Source organism: Crotalus tigris, unplaced genomic scaffold (assembly GCF_016545835.1).
Source record: "Crotalus tigris isolate CLP2741 ecotype Arizona unplaced genomic scaffold, ASM1654583v1 scf7180000017536.10889498, whole genome shotgun sequence".
Lineage (NCBI taxonomy): Eukaryota > Metazoa > Chordata > Lepidosauria > Squamata > Viperidae > Crotalus > Crotalus tigris.
In genome coordinates this window covers 7,327,977-7,349,293 of record NW_024096460.1, presented here as the reverse complement: position 1 = coordinate 7,349,293, position 21,317 = coordinate 7,327,977, and the positions used below count along the sequence as shown (strand labels likewise).

Here is a 21,317-nt window from a genome sequence, read left to right as displayed (position 1 = left end):
GAAATGTGCTCTGTCCTGATGGAGAGTAGGTGTTTCTCTGCCCAGGAGCTCAATGCTCGAGCCTCTGTCATGAGGGACTTTGACCGGGTACCCCCCTGCCGATTGACGTGGGCTTTTGCCACCACGTTGTCTGTCAGGACCAGCACATGTTGCCCCTTGACTACTGAATGGAAATGTTTGAGAGTTAGGTGGATCGCTCTGAGCTCCAACCAATTTATGCTGTGCCTCAGGTCTGTCCGTGACCACTGACCCTGAGCTATCCGGGTTTGGAGGTGAGCACCCCAACCGAAGAGACTTGCATCCGTGGTCACACTGATGCAACTGGGCTCTTTGAATAGGGTCCCCTTGTGAATGGCTGAGGAAGCCCACCAGCCAAGAGAGAGACACACCTGACAAGGGACGTGCACTAACTGGTTGGAGGTACTGGTGTGTTGTCTTTGATACGGAAGCAGAAACCACTGTAGGGCCTGAGCATGTAGTTGGGCCCATGGCATTATCGCTATGCAGGATATCAACCTTCTGGGAAAGGGAAAGGAGAGCCAATGATACTGTCCTGTTCCTGCATACCTTGAGTGCCAGGTCTCTGATGCTCCTGCGCCGCTCCTCCAACAGATACACATGACAAGTGTCCGTGTCTATTACCACCCCCAGGTATAACAGACAGGTCGATAGGGTCGTCTGGCTCTTTTTGAAATTTATTAAGAACCCGTGGGTCTGTAGGGTCCTGATCGTGAGTTTCAAATCCAACTGGGCGGATGTTGCTGACAGTGATTGGATCAGAATATCATCCAGATAACACTGGACGCGCATCGGAACCAACCTCAAATGGGCTGCCAGCATCTTGGTGAAGACCCTGGGGGCAGAGGAGAGGCCGAATGGGAGAACCCTGTACTGAAAATGATGGTTGAGATAACAATACCGTAGATACTTGCGATGTGCCGGATGGATAGGGATGTGTAAATATGTATCTTTGAGATCTATTGATGTTAGAAGGTATCCCCTCCTGATACTGCTTAGGATGGAATGCAACATCTGCATCTTGAACCTCCTGTATTGTAGGTGGAGGTTCAGCCCCTTGAGGTCGAGTATTGCCCTCCATCCTCCTGAGGATTTTGGAACCACAAATAGGATGGAGTAATACCCCAATCCCCGCTGTGACAAGGGGACCTCCTCTATGGCTTTGATGCCCAGAAGATGTTGAATGGCATCTTCCATGACACCTCTTTTTATGGATTTCTCATGGCTGGGCAAGAGACAAAGTGATCTATTGGAGTGGACCTGAACTCCAGGGACAGGCCTTCCCTTATGGTGTTCAGAACCCAGGAGTCCGTGGTCGTGTTTTCCCATTGGTGGATAAAAAGAGTAAGCCTGCCGCCAATGAGAGGTGTCTCCTCTGAGTCACTTGGAGCGGCGGAAGGGGCGACCCCCTCTGCCACGAAAGGAAGGTTTGTTCTGGGATTGGTACCAGGATCTGTCTCTATAACCCACTCTATCAAAGGGGCGCTCTGCTTTCGGAGCAGTGGGCCTGAAGGATTGTCCCTGTTCTGACGTAGTTCCAGTCCGAAAGGACTGACGGTGACTGTAAGGGAGGAAACGCCTGTTGGTTTTCCTAGTCAAGTGAGAAATGACCTTTTGCTTTTGTTTATTCTCAATGAGATATGGAGTTAATGCCTCCCCATACAGTCAGCCGCCCATGAAGGGGGCAATGGCCGCACGCCACTTGTGCTTGCTTTCAGCCCTCCAGTTCTTAAGCCAGAGTAGCCTCCTGGCAACTACGCCCGAAGCCATTGCCCGGGCTGAGTGTTTGACCAAGTACATGGAAACATCTGCCATATACTCAGATGTGGCTATAAGTTTAGTAAGATCCTGATGGATCCTGACCTCTTCCAGAGGGATCCTGTCCTGTAATTGTCTAAGCCAGGTAATGGATGGAAGGGAGAGGAAACGAATCCCTGAACCAATCTAACTATTCCAAGTCCAGAAAAGGCAAAAAGTTAAAGAATTCGATTTCTTCAATCCACTAATGAGTAATCGCGCCTATCCGCTTTTCGCCGCGGAACGAGGCTTCGTTTCTTTTAGCAGCAGCTGAAGGAAGGAATTTCAAGTAACAGGCTTTCTTTCCCAATTACACAATGTGCTGCAAGCAGAACTGATAATAGCCTGAATTGCTTCAAATAAGAAGCTGGTTCAGCGAACCCAAAATGGCGGCCATTTGTGAAAAGCTCTGACCAGGCCCGGTCAGAGAAGAATCCACGTGGCCTTAAAATGGTGGTCGCTAGGAAGAACGCGTCCGCTGTTCCAAAGGTGATTGACTAATTCAGACCCCCTATTCACTGAAACAAAAGGAGCACCCCCAATTCAGCAAACTGCTAAGTTAGGGGAAAAAGCAGCCACCCTCCCCCCCAGCAAGGAGAGGAATACAACTCTGCTCCCAAGGAAAGGGAAAAAGAAAGGGAAGGAAAAAAATGGCTAAACCTCCCAGAGAAGGACTAACCAACTATAATTCTCCTATTCTCCAGGAAGAATCCACCAATGCTTTAACAATATCTAGTCTCACCTGATATTCCAATCAAGAGAGTCAAGATATCACGTCCTCATGGGCGAAAGACTAAGATGAAACTGGGAAGTCCTGGTCAATGAGGGGTGTGACAACTTGACAACTTAGTCTGATTGGGCAGGAGGACTGGAATAACCCATTGGTGGATTCTTCAGTCATCATGCTGGAGAATGAGGGGGGATGCATGAGAAGGTGCATTAGGGAGGGTGCAGGAGGATGTAATGCAGGTCTGGAAGGGTGCACAAGAGGTGCCACACAAATCAGAGAGGTGCACAGGTTGCCACACAGGTTAAGAAGAATGCATGAGCTGCAGAAATGATGTCACACAGGCTGACATGGGCACATGGGGATACACAAGTGGCTGGCAAGGCATGAGCACAGAGGAGCTGGAGAGGTTGTGCAGATGAAAGAGGCTTACCTGAGCAACTTCTGACCTTTCCTATTGACTTCCCCATTCCCTACTGACTTCCCCACTGACTTGTGGGAAACTGTCAGAGAAAACTGAAAATGCAGACCACATTACTGCAGCTGACTGCAGCAGCACAGTGGCACTGAAAGCGGCCATAATAAATTTTATTCCCATGGGAATCATGAATCCTGGCATTCTGTGTATTTGTCCATTTGAGTACTTGGGTCAATAATTATTGTCCTATGATGCACCATTTGAATAGATGCAAATTCACCACATTATCAGCACAACCCCATATACCTCCACACAGAAGTAAGTCTCTCAGAGTCGTTCTCAGAAGAAAAAAAAACAGTGAGCCAAAAAACAAAGAACCAGATTTCAAAACCATCAGTTGCAGGAAAATGATAATGTCTATATTTACTTCGCTCTTCTTCTTTCTGTTAGCAACAATACATTTATTTTCAACTCCCACACCCTTGAAATTCATTAGAGGCATGCCACATTGTTAGACATGATCATCATTCACAGCTATTGTAAAAAAAAAAACTATTATAATGAATGCTACTTTTTTCAAGATCACTGGACAATAGACAAAATTTCCATCACAATAGAAGAATAAATACACTGAACTATTCTGCTGCAAGCTTAACATTGTTTTTAAGTGAAACAATCTAAATGAGCTTAGATTTGATGACAAATTATTCAATTTTCATACAACTAAATTTTCTTTTTTAAAAAAGCATGGTATATGTTTCACAATTCATATCCAAAAAAATGATCGTACTGAAACTCTGATATTATTTTAAAGCATAGTATATATCACAAAATCTCTATCCAATAAAAATGATGCTATTGAAATTCTGATATTATTTTATGCCTGACTTTAATATATCTGTCCTTCTGTCACATGTCTATTCCCCACATACATTCAATTTAAAAAAATCTACTTCAAGTCAGGACCTGATTGGATAAAACAATAAAATTATCCAAATATTTGTATACGACGTTATAGAATCATAGGGTTGGAAAGAGATCTTGGAGGTCTTTTGGTCCAATACCCTATCTAGGGCTGGAATCCTTACACCATCCAAAATGACTTTGACTTTTCTTTGAAATCCTCCAGTTACAGAGCATCAACAATTCCATGAGACTGGTTGTTCCATGCTTAATAGTTCTTGCTGTCATGAAATTATTCCCTATTTAGAGTTTGGATCTCTTTCTGTATAGCTGCCATCCACTGGTTCTACCCTTGGGCACTACAGAGACGAATCTACATCCTCTTCTCTGTGACAGCCATTCAAGTATGGAAGATTGCTATTATGTCTCCCCTTAGCCTTCTCTTCTTTAGCTAAACATAACTAGTTCCTTTAATGATTCTTCACAGGTTTCAGCCTCCAAGCTTTTAGAGAATCACAAAGATAACCATGGAAAAACAAAGTAGTGGCAAAACATGAATTAAGTCAATGAAAGAAAGAACTCATTAGTGACCCCATTTTGACTTTTTTTCATATAAGAGGGAAGAAAAGAGAAATGCTGTAAGGTTTTTAAGATTCTGTGGTCCAGTGGTTGGCAAACCTCAATCCTAAACTAAGAATGGATGGGTGGGCAAGCATGCAACAAATTACTAGACACCAGCCTTAGCCAAACTATCAGGGCAAGGAGCAGTGGTGGGGCACTTTGACTGATGGCTACAGTCTACACCTGGCATCTTTGGCCTGCAACTCTGCCAACTACAACCAGAGAGGCAGAGAAGTTAACAGAAAATCTGACCCTTTACAGAAAAAATGTATGGACTCTTGCTGTAACTTATATCAATAAAGCAGAATTCTACTCAAGTATGTCTAGTGGAATCTGTTTCCTGAATGGCTTACGTCAAAAGATTGACAAAGTCGCTTACCATATTTGTTGCACTTCTCTGCACTCTCTCTTTTCCCCAGCATCATTCTTGTACTGCATCCAGGTAGTAACAGACAAATGAAGCATGAAACACTTCCTGCAATCTCAGTATGATACCTCTATTGATGTAGCCCAATATTGCACTGCTTCTTTTCGTTTCTGCAACACACTGCTGGCTTATGCTTAATCTGTTGTCTACCAAGACACCCAGATCCTTCTCACAAGTATTACTGCTGAAACAACTACCATTTGCTCTTCTGAGATGTTATCAATTCCCTCCAGCTCTGTGGTGTCTGCAAATGTGCTGTTTATCCCTCTTATCATCCAATCTAGAAATACAGAAAACTGACAGCAGAAAAAGATCTAGTGATCGATCGAGTCTCCCCTTTGAGATATTTGTTGTCTTTTTATTTATTTAGTATTTTAATTATTTTTTATTTTATTTTTTATTTTTGTCAGATGATGGTCATGTGTTTATAGCAAGTATGTTTAAACGCAGTTACTAATGATCAATCTAATCATTTATAAAAATGTTGAAGAACAATGAGTCCAGGACAAAACACTGAGATACCCAACTGCATACCTTCATGTATAAATAAATTCACTAAGAACTATTGACTGGGTCAGTTGTTCAACTAACTGAAATCAATCTGATAGTGGGACCATCCAACATTGCTCCATCATATAAAGGAATTAATTGAGATCAGCTTCATCAAATGTTTTACTGAAGTCTAGGTGTACAACATCCATAGTATTCCCTTGTCTACTAATGTGTTCACTTTGTCTACTAATAAATTTATTTTGACAAAAAACAAAAACAAAAAACATCAAAATTAATCTGGCAACCTATTCTTAGGGAACTCATGCTAGCTTCTAGTTTGTTTGTCCCTTGTTTCTCTCTATGGGCTTGTTTAATTATCTTTTCTAGGATTTTTCCAGGTACCAACATCAAACTGATTTGAAATTTCCTGTTCTTTTCCCTTTTAAACACTGAAAAGCTGACTTCTTCTGGCACTTCTCCCATATCCAGAAGTTCTCAAAAAGTATACTTAGTAATTTTGAGATCACATCCACTAGAATGTAATCCATTTGGCCCTGGCAACCTGAATTTATTCAAAGCAGCTAGGGTTCTGCATTTCTTTTCTGCCCATTATGGCACAGTTTCTGGCAGGTTGGACTTTTCCTTCAGCAAAATGACCGATGCAAAGTAGAAATTAAGCAATTCAATTTTCTCCCTGTTATTCATCACCATATTGCCATCTTTTCCAGCCAGCGTGCCAAGATCTTCCTGTTCCACATGTGAACAAATAAACATTTTAAATAAGCTTATTCTAAGTCTTCCAGATCTTACCCTTAGGTAAGATAGATTAGGGCTATTTCTTAATATTCTTTTGTTGTATGCTTTCCATTTGTTTTAAAACAGACCTTTCGCTTCTCAATTTATTAGAGCAATCATTATGCAACCCTACCAAACTCATTAAATACCTTCCTTTTTCTTTTTGGTATTTATGTTTGGAATGTAATTGTCTCATTTCTCAGGATGCCCCCCTCCCCATTATTTTTCCCTTCAGGATTTAAAGGTACTGAATCCTTCCTACTATCCAATTACCTTATTGAAGTCAGCTCTTTTGAAATGTAGAATATTTATCAGACTACTTTCAGTTCAGTTTCTTTTGAAAAACAAACCCTATATGCTTCAGTACTGTATTCCAACCATGAATTCCAGTTCACCTGATTTTAGCAATATTGGATTTGCTACCTTGTTCCACAACCTAATTTTTTTTCTGCTGGTTCCCCATACTCTGTGCATTAATATAAAGGATCTGAGTCCTTTAGTATCACCCTTCTTAGGCTTGCCTGTGGCATCTCCTGAGATATTTTTGAGCATTCCTTCCTTCTTACTACTTCCTTCCTGTTGTAAGGTTTACTGCCTTTGGTCTAATGCTTTGAGTATGGTTCTGGATATTGGTCTCCCGCCTCCTCCTGATTTAAAGCCTGGCTCTTTGTGAGATGCTGCCCATCCTGCATATAAAATAGTGGTTTACTATAGGATCCTTGTCTGCTCCTCTTTAATGCATCTCATTCAAATGAAAGCAAAAAATTGGATTCATTCTTGTAGATGGTACAGTAACTTCTTATCTAGATTGACTGAAATTATTTTACACTAATAATCTGCAATTGCACATTAAACACCTAACTAACTCATAATCATATTTTACCATATGACACTAAAGATACAGCAATTCTTCTATGTCAAAGAATGATGCCAAATGTAACAGCAAAGTGTTATTTTAAATCAAAAATCTCTTTCTGAGATTTAAATGATTTATACTGTAGAACAGAAATTATGTCTATACACTACAGCATCAGTGCAAAATGCCCCATTTACAATTCTGAGATGCACAAATCATGCAAAATATCTCTTGTAAAGTAGAACAGGCACTGCTTGTAAATTACCCTGAATAAAAAGTTGCTTGTTTCAAATGAGACCAGAGCCTCACATGTTCAGGACCTGGAAGAATATCCCAACTGAAATTACAATGACTGCCATGAAAACAGCTGTGGTAACATCCCTACAATAAGCAGTTTAACAATAAGCTTCTATGAGTTCCATATTATAATTATTTGTATATAAATTCTGCATCTGTCAAGATACTTTGGTCTAATTCTTACTGTGCTAAGCCATGGTTTCTTTATTCAAATGTATTGAATCAATCACAATTATTTGCTTTTGCATAATATGCTAAGTCAAAATCAAACAAACTACATTATAGCTCAAGTATGAAACACGGTCCTGTCTTCCAACACTGCATATCTATGTAGTTTGGATGTTGGGTTGGCTTCAAACATCACACTATAGTTTTGAATTTAACACATTGTCTTAACCCATCAAGTTGAAGTTTGTAAAGCACTAGACAACCCTCCGTCCCTCTTGCCCACCCAATTCTATTTCTGAATTTTCCTGTCACACTAAACAATATAACATTTTTTTTAGAAAAAGCTCAACTGGTGGCATTCATACATGATGCTAAGCAATAAGTCAGAATTTTCAAATCACAGTGCCAAGCATATATATACTAGGTCAAAAACAAGCAAAACAATCACAGAAATAGCACCAAGTAATGTTAAAGGAGTAATCCACAATATATTGCATTGTCTTACTAAGATTTCATTTTATGAAGAAAATTTCTGCCTTAGATACTGTATTTATATTCTAGTTAATTAAAATACATTCTAACATATATTCATTTCAGAAAGAACTTACATGCAAATGAACATAAATTGGATTCAGGTACACTAAAGAAGTGAAAAATATTTCACTGCAGAATATATTCATAAATCTCTCACTTTTTCTATCAAATACTAATTAAATTCTAATAGAGAAGCTGTGAACATTACTAAGACAAAAGCATGAAAGACTGTTAAAATATTCAATTATTTTCGAATATAATTTGTATCAACTACATGTGTATCTCTGTCATCATAGAAATCAAGTCCAACTTAAGAGAATTTTGCATTAGAGCTGTGCAGTTTCCTCCAGATGCTGTGCAATCTGGGAAAAGTACAATTTTTAAATGGATTATAGACAGATGCTATGTACAGACTCCTGCATACTCCAATGCACTGTGCATTCTATCACTCCCAAACCTGTAGAATTCCATATAATTCAACCATTTTGTTTCTTGGATCCCAGTGTATAAGTGGTGTTCATTTAATAACCATTTGTTCAGTGACGGTTCAAACTTGCAACTGCAGAACAAGCGGTAATTGTTGTTGGGCTGACGCAGCCCAAGAATGACACAGAACAATCCAGCCAAAGTTCAGTTCTTTTTTGCTCACACCAATAGACAGAATCTTCCTAGACTAAACAAATACTACTCACTCTAAAGCAGTGATGGCGAACCTTTTAGAGACCAACTGCCCAAACTGCAACCCATTTATTTATCGCCGGGTGCGGGGTGGGCATGGCCGACTGGATGGGCATGGCTGCGGTGCTCACGGCCAACTGGGAAGGTGTGGCCATGGTGGGTATGGCCACCTCGATGATGCTTGTGGGAATGCCTGTGGGGGCCAGGCAGAGTTAGGGGAGATCCAGGGGGTCTCTGTCGGGTGGGCCGGTGGCTCATCCTGTGAGGTGAGGCGAGTCAGGTGTGCCAATTGCTGTGGGGCAAGGTAAGGCGAGGCAGGGACTGGAGCAGCTGCTGCCTGACACCATCAGCCTCCACACACAGAGGCCAGTGCTCCTACTGCTGCTCCAAGCCCCTTGACCAACCAAAACCACAGGGAAGAAGGCGGCGGCGGTGATCCCTGCATCGCCAAGCCCGGGCGGCAGCAAATCTGGAACTGAAGCTGTGCTGCCCATCCTCGCACTGGTGGAGGCAGCAGTGGGGGAAGGTGAGCTGTGGCGCATACCCACCCCCCCCCCCCGTGCATGTGGGACAATGTGAGGCAGCAGCGGAAAAGAATGGCACATGCCAGATCCTGACTTCCCCCACTGCCGCTGCCCCCACCAGCGCGAGGATGGTCAGCACAGCTTTGCTTCCGGATCTGCTGCCTGACACCATCGGCCCCCACACAATGAGGCCAGTGAGCACATGGGGGCTGACAGTGTCCCTCAGCAGCCACAGCCTGCTGGCTGTCCTGCATCATGGCAGCCCCATCAGCGTGAGTGGAGATGGCCCCAGGATGGCTGGTAGGAAGCCCTTGGCCGGCCTGGGTCCATCCACTTGAAGCTCTGATGGGGGTGGCTTCTGCTGCTGCTCCAACTGGTCAACCATGCATGGAAGCAGGAGGAGGTGGAGGAGCAGCTGGGAGTCTGGAGCCACCTCGGCTGCTCACTAGCAGCCTGACAAAGTAGCCGATCTCGCGCTCTAGCAATGCGAGGATGGGCGGCACAGCTTCGCTTCCAGATCTGCTGCCAGCCAGGCTTAGAGATGCAGGGATCAATGCCACTGCCTCCTGCATGGTTGGGTCGGTCAAGGGGCTCAGAGCAGTAGGAGCAGCCGCCACACCCATCAGAGCCACCGTGTAGACAAGCCCCACACCAGGTGAGGGCTCCTTTCTGGCCATCCCGGGGCTGTCTCCGCCCATGCCGATGGGGCTGCACTGCAGAAGGGAGATGGAAGCTCTGATTCCCCCCTGCCGGCCACCCCCCCCAGCCCCCAGCTCAGTGCCCCTTCTATGCAATCCTCTGTGACCGCAGTGTGTTTGAGAGGCTCGGCTTTCCTCCGCAGAGATGTCCAGGTCCTCCTGCCCCCCCCCAGCCAGATCCCCTCATCTTCCCCCAGCCGGGACCTGATGACCCCCATCCTCCTGCCCCCACCCCAGCCGACCCCCCCGAGCAGCCCAGCCCGACCAAGACGGAGGTAAGGCAAGACAGAGAACCGGTTGTTAAATGATTCGAAACCTACCACTGGTCGCTTTCAAAGACCACTCACTCAGTCTCCCGTCAAAACTGCTCCTTTTATAGATTCCCTCACTCCGCCCAGCTCTCGCAACTGTTCCCAGACTCTGCATGCGTGGAGAGGGGGAGAGGAGAAGCCCGACCCTGCGTTCATGTCTGTGGCAATGGCGCGCGTGCCCACAGGGATGGCTCTGCGTGCTGCCTGTGGCACGCATGCCATAGGTTCGCCACCACGGCCCTAAAGAATATATCCTGGGAGATTCTAGGGAGTGGCAACTCTAATTGTCTTCCTCCGTCTCTGATCCAGCTCTAGGCATTATAAAAGATTGTATTGCCTTTTATCACGCTCTTCTCCTTTGAATGTGCTTCCTTCCTAGGAAATTGCCACTTCATCATAGTCCATCACATCACTTCCCCCACCATCCCTTACATCAGATTTTTAACTATAACAATGTTCCTTGATTACATAATGGTGATTTGCAACATTCCCTGCCAATTTGTCAATGTTCTCTATTAGCTTTAGTCAAGCAAAGTCAAAGGGAAGCTGGCAGGGAGTCAGAAGTTGTGATCATGTGAGATCATTGTTTAATTATCCTACAGTCCTCACTTAACAACAGTAATCAGCGATTTCCAGAACTGCTGTTGCTAAGTAGTGCAGTCAAATGATGTCACACTTTAAGACTACCTTGCTTAACGATGGAAATTCCAATCCCAATTACTTTCCTTAAGCAAGCACCCACCTGTAGTGACTTCTGTGGATACTAGCCAAGCTTCCCATCCTATCTGATTATTATTTTGGAGAAATTATTTTAATTTAAAAAATTGGAAATAGATATCCTGCTAACTAAACATATACATAGGTCTGCTGGATTAAGCTAAAGCACATCTTAGTCTCTCTTTTCATTTCTTGCAGTGACCAATCCAATGCCACTAGGATATTCACAAGTAAATGAAGACATCAATATTTAACCTGTAATTTGGGGCATGCTGCCCCAGATCCAGACACCTTAAGGTCGATAGTGCTAATGTGTCATGACGTTATCTAATCTCCCTAGTTAGTGATTATCACCTTGTAATGAATTCCACAGCTTAATTATGTTCTGCATAAAGAAGTGCTTTTTTGTATTTATTCTAAATTTCCTTCCACCTTCAGGCAAACCCTTTTCCTAGTGTTTTAAGTGATGATAGAAAATTTCACCCAATTTTTTTCTCCACAACACAAATGATTTTATGCACCTCAGTCGTATATCCCCTCAATCACCTATTTTTCCAAGCAAGAATCTCAAATGTCCTTTTCTTATGGAAGGGGTTGCGCCCCACGATAATTTTTACTCCCTTGTTCTGTGCCTTTTCCAGGTTTATTTGTATTTTTCAAATGTAGGAACCAGAACTATTTTTATATTACAAAGATGACATTTTTATATGAACCATTTTCCTAATAACCCTTAGAATTAAATCTGCCTTTTTCACAACTGCCACTCCCCCCAGCTTACATCTTTACTATCCACTATTCCCCAAGATCTTTTTACTGGTTTGTTAGCCCAAGCCCTATCAGTGTTTGCTTGTGTCTAATGCCCCGATATGCATAATGTTGCATTTATTTAAATTAAACCATGTTTGTCATTTGATCATTCTTCCAGGTTAAAAAGATCTTTCTACAACTCCTCATAATCATTTGACTTTTTGCAATACTGAGTAGTTTAGTATCATCCATAAACTTGACAAGATGATAGCTTATGCCTAAGTCAAAATAGCAATTATAGTACAATTTCAACTACATCTAAAAAAACCTGAAAGATAGCTAGAGTCAACATCTTGTTTGGAAATGTACTTATATTCCCAGGAAAAATGACAAAGGTAAACTGGTAATTAGATATTTTATAATTAACTACAGTCATCAGGGTAATTAATGTGTATGATTAGCCACAATGTGCTCTCTGATGGGTCTATTGGCTCACAAAAAATGTGGAATTCTTAATTTTTCCCGATGAAGAATTCTCAGATACTCTATAGCTGGTAGAATATTTTCTAAAAATATTGCCTCAAAATGAATTCTGGATAGATATGATACAAGCAATAAATACCACAAAAATCAAACCTAGTAGTATATATAGAAGTAAGTAAACTTTTCTGTCAATAATCAGAAAACAATGTCAGTGTATAATTAATTCTTTATTTAATCAAGTGAAAGCAGTAACAGACATCTGAACCTCAGAAATACTTAATTTAAATTGGATAATCAAGGTTCACCTCTAGCAATTACCAGCAGTTAGAACATATGAAATGAACCCTATGTTATTAATATCCTTTAATCATTTGCAACCAAGAAGATAATGGGGGGGAATCTACTAATATAACTCAGAAACAGGAGTTCTTTAATGACATTATTTAAAGAACCAGCCCCTGTTCACAGATCATCCGGATATCTTATTGCCTTATAACAGTACTACATTACAAACAGATACATGTCTCCATCACTTCTGAACTACAGGTACTTCTGGACTTATGATCACAATTAGCACTTGAATTACCATCTCTAAATGATGGAATTGTAAAGCAAGACATCACATGACTGAATTGCTTAGCAATAGCATTTCCCACACTCGCCATTGGCGTTAACTAAATTCCACCAATCATTAGCTGAGACCCACCTCAAACCAAGCCATTTGGGGCTCTGTGTCTCCCAGTCATGAGCCTTGGTAAGGTAAAGGACTGCTTCTCTTCAATTCCTCCCCTTCCCCATCTATTCCCCCATCTCTGCCCTTTAATCTGCCCTGCATCCTGCCTTGCAGGACAGCAAGAAGCTCCAGAGTACAAAACTCTGGGAATTCTTGCCACACTGTGGCCTAGGAGCTTCCTGGCACACTGCTGTTCTGGGGCTGCAAAAAGCCCCTAAGCTGCAGCACAAAACCCAGTCCCAATCCAGCCCAGCAGTGTGAAGTAAAGGGGTTTCTTGGTACACCACAGCTCTTGGGCTGCAAGAAGCCCCTGAGCACTACTTAGAATGAAGCCCTTTGCAGCATGAAATCCAGTCCCAAGAGTGCAGCGCAAAGGCACATCCATTTAGAAAGCCATAGCCATCCCAGCCCAGTCGCTCTACACCAGTGGTTCTCAACCTTTTTAATGCCGCGACCCCCAACCGGTCGTAAGTTGAGGACTACTCAACTGATTGTAAGTCGAAGACTACTCAACTGGTGCAGCACCGTTTGCAGACTGGGACTTTTGGCGGGCTCAGCAGGGCAGAGACAGCCTGGACAATTCCTATTGGCTTTTGAAAGCCAATAGAATTAGACTCTATTCAAAAGAGTCTATTTTATTGGCTTTCAAATGCCTATAGAATAAAAGGGAGTAGCACAGCTAAGGAAAAGGGGAGAAAAAAATGGTGGACTGCGTTGTTTGGCGACCCCGATGAAATGGTCGTTCAACCCCAAATGGGGTCCTGACCCACAGGTTGAGAACCACTGCTCTACACCCTACACTCCACTGCTCCATCTGACTTTCTCCATCTTTTTGTTCTCACTGCTGACCGCATTGTGCCCAGCCTGGCCATATGAGCCTCACCTTCATGAGGAAACCACATGCGTGCCCTCGGGGGAGGGAAGTGTGTGACCAGCAGCTGGCAGACTTGGCAGCAGCAGGAGCAACAAGATGGCAAGGATGGGAGCGGGGCCAAAAGAGCATAGATAGGGGAGATAAATGGTGGTGAGGAGCTAAAGCACCCCTGAAATGAATTTTGATCACATGACTGCTGCAATGGCCATAATTCTGGGGACTGGACCCTTTCTTCAATGCTACCATAATTTTAAATGGTCATTGAATGAAGAATTCTAAGTTGAGCACTATCTATATTTGTGATTCATTACTTCTGATCAGAGAATGAAGAACTGAAGTTCATTCATAGTTTATTTAATCAATTCAAAATTTTGGGTTCACACAATAGAATGAATGAACTATAAACTAACCGCACGGACACATGGATTCAAGGAAAAAATAGATTAAAATATGGGTGACAAGCTATGAAAGTACTTAAGAGGCAGAGTTTGCACTTTGATGCCAAGATGCATATATTCTTCGGAGGCCATGCATAATTAAAGTATGATTCCTGGTACATAGGAGCCATTCAATGTAGTTTCATCAATCATATATGATAATGTAACTTGTTTTATCTAAACTTAACAAGAATACATTTTCCAAATGTAGCTTATTTCATATAATGTGGCCCCATTCGCTCTTTGATTTGCTTAATGATAATTTATTAAATAAACTATAGTTGATTTACAAAACATGTGATTGCATAAATAATACTTTAAATACAGCATGGTACAATATTCTAAGATAATTACTATAACCAAAATTGTTATTAGGGTTATTATATTTGCGCTCAGAACAATTAGATAGCAGCAGTTATAATTTTCAGCGGTTTTTTTCTGTCCTCAATTAGTTCTCTTATTAGTTTGAGTCCAGATCTCACAGCACCAATAATAGCTTTTCTTGGTGAACCAGGTTAGAGAATAGCAACAAACAGTTAAAATAATGGGTGGGTTTCTGCACAAGACAGGTATTACATGAAACAAAGCCATAAATAATGCACCATGAAAGTTTTTTAGCATTGCTATTTTTACTAATAATATAAATACTGAATACTATTGTATAATTTCATGCTCTTTATTTCAATTATCTTTCAACAGTCCTAATGAATGAAATTAGATACTATACAGATAATGTATATTGTTAAAAACAAGCACTAAGCATCAGATTTTGAAGCTATTAATAGGATACAACAGCTAAGTTTCTTTCCCAGCATAGGAAATCCACACAAATAAAGCAGACACATGGCAGGAGAAAGGGGGAAAAAAGAAAAAGAGCTCAAGTTGAGTGAATGCAAATGCTGCATGAGAGTAGAAGAATAAACAATTTTGCACTTCTCTTTCCTCATCCCCAACATCCTACTGCTATAATTTTTTTACTTAGATTTGGAAAAAGCATCAGAAACTATGAATAGCTTCTTTATTGGGTAGTTGAATATATCAGGGGGGGGGCACAATGTGCATTTCTTCAAATGTTGGCAATAGTGGAAAATACTAAAAAATGTAGCACAGCCACATCTAGAAAACTACAAACTATGCTCTCAAGGTATATTTGTTCATTCTGAACTTAATTCTGATTTAATAAATTATTCAATATTCTGGATGCAACACATAAAATGCATAAATTGAAAATATATGTCAACCTAAATATTGCTCCCTAGTTTGTTATTCAGACTACAAATATAACAGCAGTATTTTGAAACCTGAAATAAATCAGGGTTACAAACCTAATTTTGGATTATTCAACAAACTATGGCTTAGTTTGATCTGTCCACACACTTATGGGAATGATAATAATGTACCCTTGCACTTCCAGATTTAAAACTGCACATCTGGCAAGTCCTTTCTTTGATTAAATGTTTCTTCTTTTTTCCCACACAGTGGAGAATAGTACTTCCGAGGTAATTTCTAATGTAACCATCATCTTAATAGAATAAATCCATTTCATTCAGATTTATTTCATTTCACCCATTACTTAAATCATGCAATAAATCAACTAAGGTTTCACTAATCTAGTAATAATCTCAACACTAATGAATGCTTATTTCTGCATACCTGTGCTCAAGACAATATAATTGCAGGCTCCTCATGACAACATTGAACACTAACAAGTCAGGCTGAGTTCCTACAGTATAAGATACCGGTGTGTCCTGTGATGGGACTCAAGTATAATTCACTGTCAGGAAATTTGCAGAGAATATTTTTTTAAAAACTTCTGATTCCATATTCAGTTTATGGTGCCAATTACTAGCCAGATTTCCAGAAATAGAAGCAATATCAAACAGGGATTCCTACTTATGTATTCTATATCAAAATAAATCTGAGGGGGGAAGATTTAAAAACAGTGGATACGAAATTTCCACTTCCTTTCTTTTCAAAGGAGAATTCAGCAGGTAATGGGGAAAGAGGATGTCGGGAGAAACTGAGTTCTGTTCTGCAGGTCTGAAAAGTGCAGTTCAGTTGGACCTCACTTCCCCAACAAAAAACTCTTGGAAGACGTGGGGACGTGTAAATTAAAAGCATCAAGAGAAAAACAATTAAAAAACTAATATATCAAAGAAGAGATACTCCAAACGACGCTAAAAAGACTCGGAAATAAAGGAGGTAGGAAATAGAAGTCTCTCTCGGCAGAGGAAGCGCGCCTGTTTCTGCGAAGTAAAGCGAAACAACAGCCCCTCAATCCCTCCCCCCAACCCCTCATCAGCGCGGGCCTTTTGAGAAGGGATGAAGCCGCTTTCTCTCGCCAGCCTCGACCCTTCCCCAAAAGCGCCCCAGTGAGGCGGTCGGGTAGAGAAGGGATAAAGGACGAGTCACTTGCCCGTCAGGGGCGGGGAAGGATTTCGCTTTGGCTGCGAGACCCGCTTCTCAGCCGCGCAGCCTCAACTTCCAAGGAAGTTCGCCGGGAGCAGCCAGGCAGCCGCACCACGAGCGAGGGATCCCCGCGGGAGAGGGAAAGCGCTCACCCACGCCGTATTTCTCCTCGCGCTTGGTGGGTATCCAACGCGTCATAGCTGAGGGGAGCCCGAGCCCGCCAGCCGTCGGGGAAAGCCGGGGCGGAGAGGCGGGGATTGACGCGGCGGCGACGCTGCTAAGCCGCCATTTTCCAGACTCGGTTGCGGCCGCCCCGGGACAAGGAGAAGAAGAAAGTTTGCGGGCAACGGAGCGGTCATGTGGTGCAGGCGGAGCCAGGGAGTGGGAGGCCCTGCCTGGATAGGAAACCCAGGCGGTCGCTACGGACGGGAAGGAGGCTTCCTCGGCGGCCACCGAGCTATCGCCGTTAAGCATCCTTCCTCGGCCTGGGAAGGCCCATTTCCCCTCCTCTTGAAAAGTCGCTTCCCTTCCTGAGCATGTCCGCTTCCCCCTTCTGAAACCGCCCCGCGTTGCTTCACCTTTCCATGCCATTAGCCACAAGTAGTCGCGCTATGCTCTCCCAAGGGATTCGTTTAAGTAAAGGAACGGGACAATGAATCCTGCAGCCAGGAATATAGAGGGTTCCGTGGTTCCCCCATAACCCTGCATGGAGAGAGATCGTGTAACGCAAGAGGCTGAACCAGTAGGAAAAGGAGTTGCTGGATATGGTGTTAAGCTTTTTCAGCCAAATACCTTCAGTTGTGCATATGTTTTTTACAGCTTTATTCTTAAGCAGTACATTATTATTCAAACATATCGTCTTGTCTCTGCTTTTAAGAACAGGGAAAGCATTTTCTTCATCTGGATTTCCAACGAATACACTTCTGTGGCAGACAAAGCAACGAATTTTATTAGCTCTCTTCATTATGGTGTATGCTCAGTAGGTTCATCCAGGATAAGCTCATTCTAAGGCTGAGGATCTTTCACCCACCTCTCATATCCAAATTGGTTTCTGGGGTTAGGTTCTGATCCTTTTCATTTTGTGTAAGGGAGTTTTGACCCCACAGCAATAGTTGTACAGATTGTTGTTGACTTAACAACCATTTGTTTAGCAATTGTTCCAATTTACAACAGACTGAAAAAGCCCACCTAATAACCACACCAGTCCTGGCAATTATGACCATTGCAGCATCACCACAGCCACATAATAAAAATTCAGGGACTTGGCAACCAGCATGTATTGACAATGGTTGCAGGGTCCTGGAGTCATGCGATTGCCGTTCCCAGCAGGCTTCTAACAAGCCAAGTCAATGGGGGAAGCCAGATTCACTTAACAATTGAATGATTTTAACAACTATGGCAAAATGGTTGGGTGTTATTCACTTAACTGCCTTGCTTAGTAGCAGACAATCTAGTCCCTATCGTCATACGTCAAGGACTATCTTAACTATTTAGGCTATGGAAGTAAGTGGGAATCAGGATATTTTGCAATATTAGAACCACACAGCCTAATGGTAAATGCAAGAGTGAGGGCAGAAAGAGATTTTGACAGGAAAATGTTAGAATTTTGGCAGAAGGCTTGGCATATTTCCAAACATTTGGTGCAAATTGATTATGCATAAATTGTATAGCACCTTTTTTATCTAAAGTGATCCTTGGCAAAAATGATAGATGACATAATATCAATTGTCATAAAGGAATGGAAACCTGTCTTTGGTATGGCTCCATATTTTGTAAAAAAAAAATAGTGCTGATTATAATTAATTGAACCATCTTTTCTTACATGACTTGTATCTTCTTAGAACAATTTGCACTTCTCTTTTCCATTCACTTTTTCTACTAGGTATAAAAGTTGTTACGGTCAGATGCTGCAAGATTTGAACCAAACCTTGCCCCAAAAGCATGAATGCTACTCCCACAGGTGTTCTAGAGCAACCAGGATACTTCCTGATCTATGTGACCAAAATAATGCACGTGGAAGGCAACCAAGAGAGGAAAAAACAATCCTAATTTGAGATTTTAATGAAAAAACAAAGCCTTTACCATTTTTAAGCAAATCAACCTTTACATAATATATGAATTTCCTGGATTTATAAAACATGCTAAACCATAAATGTGTTTATTTATTGAATCTTGTTATTGTGTGTTTTAGCAACCCATGTGAAATCTAGTAAATAAAAACTAATGTGTTCAACCAATGCTCTCAGTAGAGATGTACAAAATAGAGTTGGGCTGCATCTGGAACACCATGCATCACTTCCTATTCTAGACAATACATTTACAGAAAGGTACAACCTGTTCTTTGAATTCTTTATCTGGTTCATTTGAGTTGGAATGTTCTTTGTATTTGATTGTTTAATAAAATTGGATTGAGTAGAGCATGGGGATATACAGTACTGTGACAAAACTGAATGGCTATTGGTGCATGAGTGTTCTAGTACTTGGTTTTGAATGGAGTGGTACTTTTCCATACATAACGGTGTGCAATCTTGGTCTTCTGGATTCACAGTTCCTACTCAAAGACAGAAAGCTTTTGCTCAGATTCGTCACCAATTGTGCCCTTTCCTTAACTGGGAATACCTTCTCATCTGTCTCAACTAACTTCCAGCATTCCCAGGCCTCAACGTCATCCATTGACTTTCTATTGCCATTAAAGAAATGTCACATCAGGCTCCACACCATGGCCCTCCATGCTAGCACCATTCAGAAAACCCCATTTATGCCATTTCTCTATGTTCCACAAGTTCTTTCCCAACACACTTGACTTTTTCTCCAGCCTGTGTGAGACAGCTGCTGGCTGTGCCAGTCCTTACCAAGGACATCTTGAGCCATTCTCCAAGCTGACATCTCATTCTTGCAATCCTTTGAAAGCCTTATTCACCAAATACAGACCTGGGGGTGGTGTCAGCTGGCTGAGATTGCTCAATTGATTACTTCAGCTCCAGACCTTTGCTGCTACTGCTGCCAACAAATGCTGTTTAGCAGGGCAGCTAACAGGACATAACTTAGAAGGGAGGGTTAGGTGGGGAGAGTTGCAGAGTCCCTGCAGTCGTAAATGTAAGTGGCTGCCAAGTACCAGATCACATAACTTCAGGGTTGCTGCAATGGCCATAACTTCAGGCAGAGGTTGTAAATCCATTTTTTCAGCACCACTGTAATTTTAAACATTCAATGAATCAAGGACTACCTGTATTTCAGCTCCCCTACATATTTATATTTCATTTTTAAGGGTTACATTTATTTTTAATTTGTATACTACCCAGAGTCAAGTGTTGAACTGGGTGGCATTATAAACCTAAATTTTAAATAATGCTGAACTTAATTATAGTTTAGGAATTCAATCAAGAGCACAATTTCCTTTTTTGCAATAAAGTGTTTTAAGAAATAACAGTATTCCCTAACTTTCTTAAATAAATTTAAGGTGCATATTTCACTAATTTATAATGAGAGATTGTCATTAATATCATTGATAGGTTACTGTTTTAACACTCAATTTTCCAATAGCTTCAGCTATTTCTGCTGTGGCTGGTAATATAGCTGACCTTCAGAATCTGAAATCTAGAATCTACAACTTATAACGGGAGAAGCACAATAAATACATACAGGTTTCTCTTAAAAAGGGAGAACAAAGGAAGGAAAATTCCAAAGAGTTTCACATTTCAGACATTATATTTTCTAAAGCAGTGGTTCTCAACCTGTGGGTCGGGACCCCATTTGAGGTCGAACGACCATTTCACGGGGGTCGCCAAACAAGGCTGTCCGCCATTTTTTCCCCCTTTTCTTTGGCCAGGCCCCTGGCACCCAGTGATGTATAAGTGGTTGGGGATCACCACAACATGGGGAACTGTATTATGGGGTCACGGCATTAGAAAGGTTGAGAACCACTGTTCTAAAGGGTTCCCCACCACACACAAATATCAATGTTTTTATCTGGTAAGTTTTCCTGGAGTTTTGGGATGACATTAATTGCAGGAGCTAATCACCCACACGACCTATAAAATATGATGATGAATTTGTTTCAGCTCTTCCAATGACTATTGGAGAAGAAACATGAAAAATTAAAAAGTAATCTGGTGAAGTATGTAAAATAATCTTTTATGTACATATCTTTAATTACTTATGGGTCACTTGACTGACAGAAAACTGAACCTTGAGTGTGATTGTCATTAATAAAACACGAATAACAGCAAATTCAAAAAGAAAATAAAGTGCAAATATAATAGCAGTAAGATAAAAATACTGAATTTAATATAAATATTAAAATCTAATAATTTAAAACCATTTATATTCAGTAGTTCAATAAAATATTTAGGAGACAACCATTGAGAATAAATACATATTTTAAGAGTTTCATAGGCATGGGGTTATTGTCAACCTCAGAGCAACAATCTAATTATTCTCAGGAAGGAATATTTAAGTAGAGCTTTGGTAACTTCAAAGCATGATCAGATTGCCTGAATGAAAGCAGAAATTCAACCAGATTACCCGGTTAATATTTAAAGTATTAAATCTTAAAACTTAAAACTAAGACTTTCAAGTAAATTTAGAAACACACTGGCAAAAATGTCTATGAAGATTCTCAATAATCCAGGTCCTGGTTGTCCCAAAAGTGCT

The 21,317-nt window shown here is 41.5% G+C and overlaps 1 protein-coding gene and 1 long non-coding RNA gene across 4 annotated transcripts in view; one reads left to right on the top strand and one right to left on the bottom strand.

The window, feature by feature from the left end:
* Positions 1 to 18,498, bottom strand: part of DOCK1 (dedicator of cytokinesis 1) — a 450,137-nt gene extending 431,639 nt beyond the window's left edge. Inside the window, exon 1 of one of the 3 annotated variants that reach the window (XM_039345121.1) lies at positions 16,817 to 18,498. In XM_039345121.1, the coding sequence (XP_039201055.1) occupies positions 16,817 to 17,255 (439 nt within the window). In that variant the 5' untranslated portion in view covers positions 17,256 to 18,498. The remainder of the gene's footprint in view (positions 1 to 16,816) is intronic. The other 2 variants (XM_039344947.1, XM_039345028.1) reach the window with 2 other exon arrangements.
* LOC120308877 lies at positions 16,475 to 18,901 on the top strand. Its single transcript, XR_005556950.1, has 2 exons — positions 16,475 to 16,842; positions 18,547 to 18,901. It is a non-coding gene; the product is annotated as an uncharacterized LOC120308877 (long non-coding RNA).
* Positions 18,902 to 21,317: the final 2,416 nt, after the last annotated feature.